The 13,418-nt window shown below is 35.7% G+C and overlaps 1 protein-coding gene across 6 annotated transcripts; it reads right to left on the bottom strand.

The window, feature by feature from the left end:
- Nucleotides 1-3,568: 3,568 nt before the first annotated feature.
- On the bottom strand, nt 3,569-13,402 carry Hus1-like (Hus1-like checkpoint clamp component). Of its 6 annotated transcripts, none has more exons than XM_022804837.2 (7): nt 13,206-13,402; nt 11,837-11,964; nt 8,325-8,450; nt 7,312-7,413; nt 6,591-6,662; nt 5,296-5,461; nt 3,569-5,009 (listed from the first exon to the last, which is right to left on the bottom strand). In XM_022804837.2, exons 1-7 carry the CDS (start codon nt 13,255-13,257, stop codon nt 4,834-4,836), a joined length of 822 nt encoding a protein of 273 aa, XP_022660572.1. In that variant the 5' UTR covers nt 13,258-13,402; the 3' UTR covers nt 3,569-4,833. The 6 variants fall into 6 exon arrangements, with proteins under 6 accessions (XP_022660572.1, XP_022660575.1, XP_086843231.1 ...); XM_022804840.2 differs by having other exon boundaries at nt 13,106-13,235; XM_086987105.1 differs by lacking the exon at nt 13,206-13,402 and adding an exon at nt 12,727-12,999 and having other exon boundaries at nt 11,837-11,973.
- Nucleotides 13,403-13,418: the final 16 nt, after the last annotated feature.

Here is a 13,418-nt window from a genome sequence, read left to right as displayed (position 1 = left end):
TTGTGAGCAGATACTGTTTGATCAAAAGGGCCAAAACGTTTTTTGACTAATATATCCTGAAGTTGTCCACACTGTTTGCTAATAGTTCTCCGGAAAACAGGTTAAACAATACAGCTACTTTTATGCATGCCGACTATAGACCGAACTGCATGGACGTACCGGTCAGTTCTGCTAGGGCAGGCTGGCAGTCCGCCAAGAAGATCGAGGTCGTTGTACAGGCCGAGTTACCGAAAAGTGGTATGCCGCTTTTGGAACAGTACCCACGAGCTTTAGATACGTGTGTATAACACGAAGTTCTGGAAAAATTGAGCCAGAGCCCGTAAGAGTGTTATTTGTGGCCAGATTCCTTGTGATAGCTTACGGGTATCACGGTTAGCAAAGTTGTTCGCCACTTGACTGAAACTCGACAAAACAGCAATCTTGAAAATTCACGTATGAAAAACGTCGTCCCCACCAGCCAGAGTATTTGGTTGATCCCTTGGGTAATTCTTTCCGCAGAATGTTTTTTTTTGATACTGCAATAATGCCCTAAAAAATGGACTAAAGAAAAAATGTTACTAATTCAGCTTTCCAAGACGGACAGTTTTTCCTGACGATGTATACTAAAAACTTCGATTCTATCCACTGGTTAATAAAGTAGCTGTTTTTAGGAAGGATATATGTAATAGAATTAATGAGAACCAACACTACCAGAGTAGAATACCTATTTTATGTGCGCTAAACGAGAGGCACAGGCACGCCGGTTGGACTTACTACTATTGTCGAGACTACTACTCACCAATTTTTAGTTTCTTTATCAAGATTCACACCGAATCACTCTAGATTTTCATTTAATAGTACTACAGCCTGAAAAGAAAGAGTGGCTAGTGCTACTGGATTATCAAGCATTTCTGGGTAGCATTCTATCGTATGTTAGGAGTTAGCCCAGGAGAGACCCTTGTGGAACCCTTGCTGTCACAGGTAAAATAATTTCTCCATTGACAACCGATTTGTCCCGTAAGTTACGAAGCAGCCCTGTATGCCACCATGTGGTGGAACGTTCCGTTGGAGCATTGCATCTTTTAACTGGGTAAGTTCTCCAATTTGCCTTTCTTTCTTAAATCTGAAGAAAGCTTTTTGTTTGGCTTAGACAAATACTTTCAGCTGAAACTCCTAGAAAACACTTGGACACATTTGATTTTAATGATTCAAAGATCAGGATGTATCATATTGAGGTACTGCTTTCAGCGGCATGTTTTCTACTTTGAACGGTTGAAACATGATTGTAACCATAAAAAGTTAGGATTATATTAGAGAATAAAATAGATTTTATTACCGTTAGTGTTACACTTCTTGTTTTACTTGCAGCAAATTTTTGGATCAATATTTGCGTAATCATCAGTTTCCAGACGAAGTTTCTGTAGATATCATGCGGAAAATTCTAGTTCGGTAAAGTTTGTATGATCATCATTATTACCGAAGTGCCTTCACTTCCTAGGACTGTCCAAGGTGTCTGTATCATACCCACAACTTCTGCGTCTTCCAAAATTACATCCGGTTGTTTGAACAGATTGTTAATAAGAAATTAATTTTTGAGCTGGATTTAGCATGTATAGGGTCTTTCGATCTTATTTGTGCCCTGTAAAAAACATTTGGAGGCTATGATACGAAATTAATACTACAGGGGATTTCTTATACATTTTGCTCCTATTTTATGCGGGGGGTTTCATTTATACATGATCAGCTAAGAAAACATTCCAGTTAATTTTTTCCAGCAAAGCAATCTGTCACACAATGGGTTATTTGTCACGTGAGTCAACAAAGTGTTTTGATTTGCAGAATTATAGGCTTCTTTTTATTCTATATGCGAAATTTTTATGAAAACAACGAACAAATTTGTTAATTTAAAGCACAAATAATTTTGACCAGGATGTCTCAGTAACCCAATAGTTAGCTAGCAGTCATTATTTATTAGAGTGTAGAAAGCGAGAAATGTTCTCTAAATAATTTCTACGCCAATAAGATCTGATTGTATATCCGTAGAATGAACGCGGCTGGATGATCAAGTCTCTATATCTTAAAATCATACTAGGATTCATACTGAATCGTTTACAGGATATGAGGGTTAATCGGTAAAGAGTAAATACTGAAAAACTTCTATAGAAAAGCGTATAAAAATCAGTCTCTTTATTTTTAAAACTACTCGGCAGATTATTTAATTTATCATATATATTATACATTTTTTGGAAAATTGGACCGATACACTTCACAGAAAATAGCTTATTTTTTCTGAAGTGTCTAATCAAGAATTTACAACACACAAAAGTAAAACTGATCTTGATTTTTAGGTTGAAATAGACTGACGTTTCTCTTATCACTAGTTTTTCAGGAGAAGAAATGTGTTGATGAACGAGTATACTTTGGATCGTTCTGTTTCCAATGCTTGGATAAAACAACTTCAACTTCAAAAACATAAGTAGGTTTCTTCAAAAAATAAAGGATATATCTAAAACGTTCATGGAAACCAAAAGGTTCATGCAGTACAGACGCCCAGTTGTCTTAATTTCCAAAAAGTGATAAAAATAATGAGTCGTACAATATGAAATTTCATTAATAGCAGAATTTCAAAGTCTTGTGGTTGCAGTTTGGGAGAGGTTGAAATCATTACTGTTACCCTTATAGGGCATCTAATATGCCTGTTTTATTTAATTTAAACGCAATGGTGCATACGTAACAGATACAGAATGCTCACACGAGACAATCGACAGTGTCAGTACTAGAGATATGCCAGTCATATCGGTGACAGGCGGTTGATCTCTAATCTCACCGTTATCTAACCGTAGTCATCCGTAGTTATCACCGTAGTCTAACATGGTGCGAGTGTGGTGAGATTATAAAAAGCTCATGTTGACCCAACTAATTCTAGACGACTTTGGGTTACCGGACTGTAGTGGTACACCCTCTACCCCAGCTACCTATAAGTGAGTTTTATTGTAACGGCGACACGGTGTTGTCTCGTAAACAACAGCTTACATTGTTCTCAGGGATCCACTACAAAAGGTGTTTAGTCATAAAATTCTCATCAATCTTACAAAGAATTATCAGTATATTATATTTGCAATCGTTTTAGCCACCTTTAATATTACTCAATAAGGTGGATTCGGGTCTATCAAAGCAGCTAGTGTTAGTTGTTTAGGTTTCGATATAAATATTTGATCACACAAGTTAGTCCTTGCGTATCCCAAGGATCCCAAAAATCTCAAAAGGATTTTTGATCTGACGCACACAATCTTAGCTTAATAGATTGTTAATAGAAACTTGATTTTCAGCAGAGACCACAGTATCTAAAAGCCCTTTCTCGAGATGCTAACCTTATATAATTATGTCAGATTAAGAATAAGCAGATTTCCAAATATTTATACCATATTACATGAGTTATAGATACTCTGTAATTCATACATTGTTTAACTGAACTGTTTCACCAAAGACAGGTAGACAGCATTATGAAATGAAAAGAAGAAATGGAAATAATTGTTTATAGGAGTAGTTGAGCGCACAGATATCCATAAATAGCCACGACTGCGATTAATAGATTCAGCTTCCACGGCGTATTTTTTACATTTTATTTACCGTTTTCTTTAGAATTTCAATTAATATTTTTCAATTCATAGTTATGCATACTTGGAAACGTGATGTACCTGGCACTGATCATAAACGTTTAAACATCGAGATCTACGGAACGATCCTATTTCTAATAGGGCTCCGAAAAACTGAAGGATATGTGGGCGATGATTACATACGTCTCTTATGACTATGTGAAAATTACATATTGAAAATTGATAAACAAAGTGAGGTGTTTGTAAAACACACGCTTATATAATTGAGAAGTTTTGCAGAAACGCACTTCAATACATAAAATGCAAAGAACGATTTGCACTTCGGACCATAGTAGAAAGTACGTTGACAGTTGAAGTTCAGGTGCGAAAAAAGCAAAGGATTGCAGTTGAAATAACAAAAAGGCTTTAATATAAGGCAAAGGTAAGAAATGAGCCAGTTCATAACTATAGGTATGCAAAAGACTACATAACTATTTACAAAATCTATAATTCTGCAAGACTCAATAATCGAATTGAATTTAAAATAAAAATAATAAGAAAACATGAAAGCTACTAGGGTGCATTGTAATATTTGCATCAAATTCAATCAATCTTGGCTCATACTTATTTCTGTCTGTCGGCAAGATGTCATCTGTCGATTCCTTCGTCTGACACCATAGAATAGTCAAGAACAAACATTAAAAATAAACACTGACGGTAAGGTTTTTCAATACTTTTTTCTGAACACGATAAGGCTCTACAAATTAGTTTTTATTGCATCAATATATGTCGATGGGTGCAACATAACCCACAAAACATACATAAGGAAGCTTAATTAAATAATTGAACTAATTATGTATTGTTCTTGAAAAGTTAACTAAAATTACTATATAATGGTTGTAGTAATAATTGTTATTACGTTCGATATAGGTCCATTGTAGTATGCGTTGCATTTGACACACAGTCTGTGACGTCACTGTTGCAGAATAAAAATTGTTGTGCACATATATGTTGTACATATTAATGATTGGTAATCTAATCTCTTACGAGTCTTTCAATTTTTGGTACGCTATTCTACTTTAACCACAAGGCAAAACACTTTCGTGCGCTTAGTATAATGCCATTGTCTATTGAGCTCTTATTAAACACCATACTTTGCTGACATCTTCCAGTCTCAGATGTCACATATTATAACCATGGCACCACGAGTTAGTGGTGCCTGCTTGTACCTCACATGTCTGACTAAGTGTTATGTTAGTCAGTGTACGGCAGATGGAGCAACAAGTAACGCACGCATATCGTCGAAGTCAAGAATTATATGTGCAAAGTTTTTGTTCACCATATGAATTTCAAAGGATGTAGGAAGCGTCTGAAGTCCACCGAATATTGACGACAGCTTACGAATATCAATCTGCACTTCTGCTGCACCACATTCTGAAACAATCAAGTTTCACATATGTTATGCTATTTTTTCTGGCGAAATAGCGATACTTACATCTCGTTCAAGTGGGGATAGGTGGGAATCCGATGGAGCCTCAGCAGTATACGTTTGAATGGCGTAACCTTCGCAACGTTTTCAAAAATTGATCATATTAATCTTTATTGATAATATCATTAATTTATCATACTAATCTAAATCCTTCTTATTACTTAATTATTTTAATTAGCTTTCTAAATTCTTTACTAAAATCGTCTAAATTTGAACGATAGAATTATTCACCTGCTGGATATTGAACTTCCTTAAATGTAGTAGCGACCCGTACTTGCTGGGGTATTTCGGCCGATGCTATAAGCTCTATGTCACCATCGTTGTTTTTGATGATATTGAAGACACACGTGCTTGATATTGACCGCATTCGTTCTAGTAGAATTCGGATTTGCTGTACCTGTTGTAAATCATGCTTGCCGTTTTTAAAGTGTGACACGTATTGTTTATTACGTCTCCTCTTTTCTTTAACTGACACAGTTTCTCATCTTTGCGTAAGGTCTTCTTCGGCATCAGTAGTTACGGATAATTAAGTTTTTTTTTTATTCAAAAAAAAAACATGGAAGAGGTCATCCAACCGCGATGTTATCTCCGACCGAAAGTTTTCTTTGGGGGATACAAAGACGTTAGAAATCTCGTGATTGACGCCAGATCTCACAAACTATATGTTCCCTATTAGAGACTTATTAGAACGAGAGCTCTATGGCTACTTGCTCTTACTTTGTTTCATTCATTTTGCTGGGTCACGTTTATCAAGAGAGATTCACTATTGCGCGCAAGATATCTGTATGTTTCTGAGGAACCTGCTTCATTACGCGTTTTCCATCGATCCTTAGAAGCTTTAGAATTGCTCGTTTTAGTGCAACCAAGTTCTCTGCATTACAAAATCCGAGCTTCGTTAATGGGGTTACGAAAAAAATCGATTTGCTCAGTTCTCTCGCTCCTCAGGTGCGACTTGGTGCCGTCACTGGTAAGGGCTTACTCTATTGAGTTTGCCTGTTGACTGGCCCAGCATTTGAGACACTCGACGTTCGACGCTGATTCGATACGTGGTCATGCGTTACAGTTATGCATGAACATCCGTGCTTGAGCCCAAACATACACCTGAGTAAAACATTTCTTTGGTCGGTGAACGATCCCCACCATCTATAATAGATGGCCTTAGCGACAAACTGAGGATTTTTTCACAACAGGGCAAACCAAAACAAAACACGCTCGAAAGACTTGGTTTACAAAAAGTAAAATTTCTCTGATGTGGCATTCGAGCTTTGCAGACCAGCCATTTTCATCGTAGGGCGAACCGCCGAAACTGCACGGCCCTTTTGATTGGCATGGCTTCAGCCAAACTCAACTCAATCAACGAAACATTCCACCTACCTTTTCGGCTAACGTAATTTTGACCACAGAGTAAGCATAAGCGCTTTCACTTGGCTTTCTATAGCAGGAATTATAAAGATGGTATAAATAATTAAACACTATTGAGATCCCGCTTCGAATAAAGTAGGGCGAATTGGAAAAGCTAAACAGACCTGAAAGGAACGAACTTTAGCCTCCATGTCTTCTTGTTCAGCCACCTTTATCCAACTTGCTACAGGAATCACCTAGGGTACGTTTACAAATAAGTGCATTTACATTAATCATTTTAAAAATGACACTTGTAATGCTTCATACACGCTATTCTTACTACAGAATGCCTCATTATGATATATCAAGAATGATTATTCGGTTATGAATGAAAATGAGTGATAATATTTGAAAATGCATTTTAGGGGCCATACAGTACTGGTATTCATAATTACAACTTTGAAAAATAATGGCAATATTACGAATATATCAGGTATTAATAACTGTACTAATACACTGTAATTAAAAGAAGACATTTATTTAATTCTCAGCTTTAATTCTCAAAATTGCAATTATGAGATCCAAAATGCAGAACAAATGAAGATATAAAATATAGTTGCAAGCCGTTAACTCCACATGTATACCATATTATACCTAATATGCGTATGATACTGAAATATAACAAGACTAATAATATAGATTAGGTTACCTTTTGTAATTGTTGATTTCTTATTGGGTTATATTTCAACAGCTAATGTAGGCACACTTGTGATTTATTAAAGAGTTATATTTACGAGGTGGCGTAACTCACATGATATGTTGTGTTATACAAGAATTGATATTTTTTATTTTTAATAGTTTACCTCAGTGGTGTACCTTAATGAACTCGGGTAGTACATTACTTACCCTAACAGGAATGTCGTGTGAGACACATCTCTCGGCGCTGACTGCCGAAGGAAGTTCAGCTACAGCAACCAAAATGGGCGAAGCTTTCTTTGACAGCTTTAACTGAAATTTCAATCCCGTTTTTACATGACAATCAAATACAAATATAAATATGAGTGTAAAATTACTTCCACTAACTATATTGAATATTAATTGAAATTAACGTAAACGTATCATCGTGATTACCCCAAATTATATCGAATCGCAAAATGACTTGGAAAAAAAATCAGTAAATATAAACATCGCTTCTTCTTCGTTTAATGAAAGATAATTTTTCGAAATAGCAGGTTTTTAAGTACTAAAGCAGACTTGTGAGGTCCTCCAGCAGTATAGGTGTCTTACTGTAGCCATAATCAGTTAAAGCTCCCAGGAAGTAAAAAATGTTTACATGTTCACTTGATGCTAAAGTTCAAGATTAACAGCACCGACTTTCGAAAGTTAGAAGTACCTAAGACAATGTCTTTGAAAGAATATAAGCTAGGACTTACTCTTGATATTTTTAACTAAATTGTAGATTTTATCTGTTATGCTGTAGTGCTGGGTTTTATATACTATCTTATATAAAAAGTGTAGCTTTCTTCCAGTGTTCAATAATTGTTGTCTAACCTGAAAGATCAATTAGCTAAGATTCTTACAATTACCTTAAGAGCCTGAACAAAAGTCGGTTCCGTATAAGACGTCGGTCTCACATGGCGCCAATTTTTTCTTTTATCATATCAGATGTAACTAATGTAATAATTACGAGAAAACCGTCGTCCTGCGTTCGTTCTCGACAAATTATTGAAAACGTTAGTGCCGATAACGGCATTCTCGGTTGTAATAACCGTTTATGCAACCTAATTTGTGTTTAATGTTCAATTTAGATCAATAGAGACATCTTTGACATGAAAGTATTGCAAGACGATTCATTGCCACCATTTAATAATAGTGGCATGACGTAAAAGAATATGTTGCCAAACTTAACGACCCCTTACCCTAAATGAATGGGCAGATACAGCATGTCTGAGCACTTCAGCCAGCATTCCCACCGGTACTTCCAAATGAATCTCGTTGCGCTCAGTAGAAACACCGCCCATTATGTATTCAGAGAAAAGTTCGTCCTGTAACAATAAATAGGTTAAATGTCTAGTGGTATTCCATGAGGAGGATCCAATTTTGGAGTTAAAGCAACATAGACTCTGGTCAAACAAAAAAACGTATCCAAGAAGTCGAGGTTGTATATCTAACCTTAAAAAAGAAACTACATGTTTACATCTGCAATCATTGACAGTTCTTTTCAAAATTACAAATACATCGCACTAACGATAACGCAAAAACGGAATACATTTTTGTGACAGCAGACATGTTATAGTTACAGCGACATTCGTTATCAACTTCGAACAAAGGAATGATCTTTGAGTTATATAAAATAATAAAATCAGCAATATCATCGATTCCTTGTTCGCATCGTGGTTTTGTGCATTTCAAATAGTTTTCTGTTCTAGACAATACGTCAGATAATTTCAACGGAGTTATGCGCTTTCCATGTATAAGGATCAAAGAACAACGTCATTCAACGGCGATGTGGGAATTCCTAGGTCTAAAGCCAATTCCGGTTTGAAAAACTAAGCGCCTTTTGGTCGAAAGTTCACCTACATCAGGTTTTGTAAGCGACTTTTTACGTCTTTACTCTTCAAATTTCGCCATAATAATTTAGCAAATCATAGAGATATTTTTCTGCTTAGTCCACAAAGCAATTAAGGCATGATTATGAGCTTTTGCTGTTTTTATCAAGTAACCAGACTGGATTCTTTCGATTGCCGTGCCAATGGTCCCTAGATGACTTGAGAAATTGGAAACAGCGGGCTGTATTTATTGTTTCACTTTCAACGAGTATCTTATATTAGCAGATAAATCTAATATCCGTGACAAGTATTACCATCGCCTTATGTCCAAACCTACTTGACACTGCCGCCGAACTTGATTTCTTTCTAAGGTGGCAACATTTTTTTAGCCGGTTTCTCTCTGGCTGGCGGTATAGATTGAACCATGCCTCAGCTATGACGACCAAATCTTTTTGTTAAAGGTTCGCAAATTGCGCGTGGAATACACCACACAGGTTTCCGATTTGCCTGCGATCAAATCATGAAGAGCCACTTTTTATAAAATCTATTTAGTAATTCTGTAACATAGTACACGTGAAACACCAGTTTTGGCCGACAGGAGTTTATACTTCAAGCTCTGCCTTTGTAAAAGACTTCCTCGGTTACGGTAATGTATTTCTGTCTTTCGGGCTCCGACATCTGGTCACCACCTTACTGACCTTTAACACTTCAACCTCGTTCTTGAAACTTTTGCTCCGCTTCCATACTGTGTTTTCTAAAGCCTATTTGCCTAATCTTTGCGATGACTAATGTCTGATGAATTTCAGCAGCGCTGTAAGCTTCGAGTGATAAAGACTTAACCACTGAGCGTTGATTTTAAAGACTAAAAATGGCTTTCTTTCACAACTCACTTCTCCCTGAACACAACTCACTCATACATATCTAAAAGACTGAAATATTTACCAGCCAAATTTCGCTTGCTAGCAGCGCGTAATTCAAGGGTCTTTCAATTTTAAAGTCCGCCGGATTCGCTTGAAATAGCCTGATATTGCTTTATTATTCATTCTCTACATGTCCTAAGTTAAATCTTACAATATCAGCTTGCTTGCCACCTAGATTGATTGTTAAAGTAAATAATAAATTCAATATTAATGCCTTTGGCGGGCTAAAGTTGCAATGTGTGGACCTTGAAATTATGCGTTTTAAAAAATGTTAATTTAGTCACAAAAAAGATAATACAGTACGTATATCAAAAGATTTATATTAGATATTTCATCTCTAAACGTAAGGGTCATTAAATTAGAATAAAACTGAAGCCAAACACTTGAGCGGGTGCGTAAGGCCACCAAGAATAAATCCTGGCTATATAATAATGGCAAGAGGCAGTTTTTATTTTGTAGTATGTTGTTCAAGCCGTTCGAGTCGTTGTTTATTGCTTCTTTAGCCCAATTTGTAGTTTGTTTAAAGTCAAGTGTTAAAAGAATATTTTAAGTCTTTATTTGGCTGTATAATCCTGCTGTTATTATTTTAGTCGGATTAAATATCGTTTTCATTTGGATAAACAACGGAAAGTGGAGACAAGGAATTTTGTTTTGATCCTAAAGTCTTATTTTTGTATTGCTATTTTTTTTTGTATTACCCTATTTTATCGTCTCTTTGTCAGTCTTCTTTGATATTTTTTTGTTTTCCATACCTCTGAATCGTCTTTAAAATCTGTCTTAATCGCTTTACCAGTATTCGGTAATTTAGATTTCGAGGTTTTTATCTCTAAGCATTCACTTTAGAATCCGAGCTCAAGTTAGGTTTTTTTTAGTCCTGCCTTCTTAAATGTTGAAATAAATGCATCGCAAGTTTAAGAATCTATGTGTTTTCTACATTGCTAGACGTAGTGAGACGCCAATGTAGCTACTACTGAGTGTACGTCGTCTTGTGGATATTTTACCGTGGGACTTATTTTGCTGAATGCTTTTTCGTTTCCGATGCATATTTAACAATGCACTAAGTCCCCTTTCGCAACACTGCGTCATACCGTAACTTTTAATTAAAAAAAAGTCTCAAACCCATGGAGGAGAAAAACACAAAGATTATCTGAACGACAGTACGTGTTGGCAAAATGTTGAAGCAAGGATCAAATTTTGAGCAAAGCTCGCTACTTTTTAAAAAACTTCCGAATTTTAACATTTTATTTTGTTTGAGCAACACGACCCTATTTAAGATAAAATATAAAAGGAGAGAAAGAAAGAAAGAAAGTAGATATGTAATTTTAAGAAAAAAAATTAATTGTGCACAAAAAACGCACCGCTTCAAAGCAAAGTAAGAACCAGCAGTCAATATGACACAAGCAAAAAATCTGACGATACTGTCCAGCTGTTAAAATGGTAGGAGACAAACGTGGCTGAACAAAATTGTGGACGAAAGCAAAAATATCAGAAAGGCAGGTTTAACAAAAAGTCTTTAATTCTAGGTATTGTAACGCTTTGAGCATTGCCTTATAGGGTCATAGAAATAGTAAATATGTACTTCTATGGTCCTATAATGCAACAGGAGTTTTTGAATGACTTTTATATCTAATTCTGCAACGTATGTTAATTCTGTAGGATCAATAACCCAGTAACACAAAGAAGTTAAGGTCACTGACATTGTCCTGTTAGAGTCCCATCCACTTTCTGCTTGGGGAGGAATTCATGCTCTGTATGACAAAAAAGGTGTATTCATTAAAGAATATTTTTAACGTACGAAATCTTATAGAAACAGATAAAAATAAATTCGGAAATTGTTATGAAATCTTGCAACCTTTTCAGATTTGCTACATATGGCGCCCATGTACAACCACTTTTTTTTTGTTAGCTAGAGTATTGACATCACATAGTTGTACTGTTAAATTTATGAAAACAAGTAATCACCCTGTCGATAGATATCTTCATTTGAAGTCCCCCTTTGTTGGCGGGCTCGACCACGACAAGGCTTAGGGTGTTTTGCGACAGCTGCAGATCCACTTCTTTTGCGATCTTCGATATCATATGGACCGCACCTACATATGCTCGAATTCAACAACAAATGTAAATGCTTAGGAGTTAAACGCTGCATTGCTTTGAAAAACCAGATTTCTTAGCTCAAAATGTGTTAATCAAATAAAAATTAATGTTGTTATTTACTATCTGCTATGTTGAATTAATTTTATGAAGCCTGAAACTTTTTTGCCGCTTCAAAGTTTTCCGGTGCACTGACCTGTCGATATTTTCATCTGCCTGTAAGAATAATAGCAGCCGCCTTTCCGTTCATATAAGTTATTTCTGTTACTCAGTTATTATTTTTATTTTGAAAGATAACAATAGTTAGACAGCAACTTTGGATGATAGTTAATGGACCGCATTTATTTTTACGCTTGTGTCACGTTTCTAGATAGCAACTCTGAAGAATGTATTTATTGAATCCAAGAGTTCAACTACGCTTACTGTTGCAACCTGCAAATTTGGCCTCTAGCTGCAACTCATGACGCACTATTCGACACTTATATTAGATTAAAATCCATGCATCAAGTACAAAGACGCTGCATCCAGTAACCACGGAATATGGCATAAATCTTTACGGATCGGCATTGTCCAGTAGATGGCTATTTAAACAATCTCATCCACTTTCATCTATAATAACAGTGGCAACTTATTGAAACGCTTATATATACACTTATAATATCGGGTTTAATTTTAGAAAAATCGAATTTCGCCGAAACGGTCGACTGCGTTCCGACCGATGCATACACTAAATACAATTCACAGTATCTCCAAATACGTACCAATATTATAGGTTTGATGCACATCTGCAGAACGGCAATGTGATTTATGCATACTTGCAACCATTTTTCTAGGCGCTGATCTTTCTCAAGCTTAGCTTGTGTACCTTGATTTATCATATTAGGTACATTCCAACATCCCGAAAGTATCATTTAAAAAAGTTGACAAAATGCATAATAGTTTTTTGTTTACTAAGTATTTTATGAATGTTCAGTGTGAATTAAGCCGATCGAATTCTTTATACTTGAGTTTTTTTTATCTAAATAGAGGACAAATGATAAAGGTTGTTGTTTTGTTTAGTATTTGCATATACGGAATAAGCAGTAAACGAATGTATTGAGGCTTCTCTAAGGAAATTAATTAAGTTCTAAAAATACTTACGAACACCAATCCTTATATAAGATATTAATAGTTCTAGTACCCATTTTACATAATATGCGGGTACCTACACATTTTCGCACACTTCACGAATTTCACTTACGGAGAAGGAGTTGAAGGTTGTGAGTATTTTTTATGACCCCACGGAACTTCATAACTTTGGATTTTCAGCGTGATGTTCTAGTTGAGTAACTGCCAACCTTTCGGTGAGTTACATCAAAATTAAATCGATTCAATTACAAATAATATAAAAATGAAACTAACGAAATTAAGCTAATTACGAATAATGTCATGCTATCGTTGAAACGTTACCGCG

The sequence above is a fragment of the Varroa destructor genome, unplaced genomic scaffold (genome assembly GCF_002443255.2).
Source record: "Varroa destructor unplaced genomic scaffold, Vdes_3.0 BEIS01000004.1, whole genome shotgun sequence".
In the NCBI taxonomy this organism is placed as follows: domain Eukaryota; kingdom Metazoa; phylum Arthropoda; class Arachnida; order Mesostigmata; family Varroidae; genus Varroa; species Varroa destructor.
This window is presented reverse-complemented; position numbering and strand designations above follow the sequence as displayed.

Bases quoted from the DNA above. Each gene is read 5' to 3' on its own strand.
- Hus1-like (XM_086987105.1), bottom strand. From the start codon at position 12,790: ATGGTTGCAAGTATGCATAAATCACATTGCCGTTCTGCAGATGTGCAT. The intron at 6,663-7,311 runs GTAAGTAATGTA...AACGTACCCTAG, and splicing joins CACACGACATTCCTGTTAGG to GTGATTCCTGTAGCAAGTTG. The intron at 5,462-6,590 runs GTCTGTTTAGCT...GATTTACAACAG, and splicing joins CTAAAGTTCGTTCCTTTCAG to GTACAGCAAATCCGAATTCT.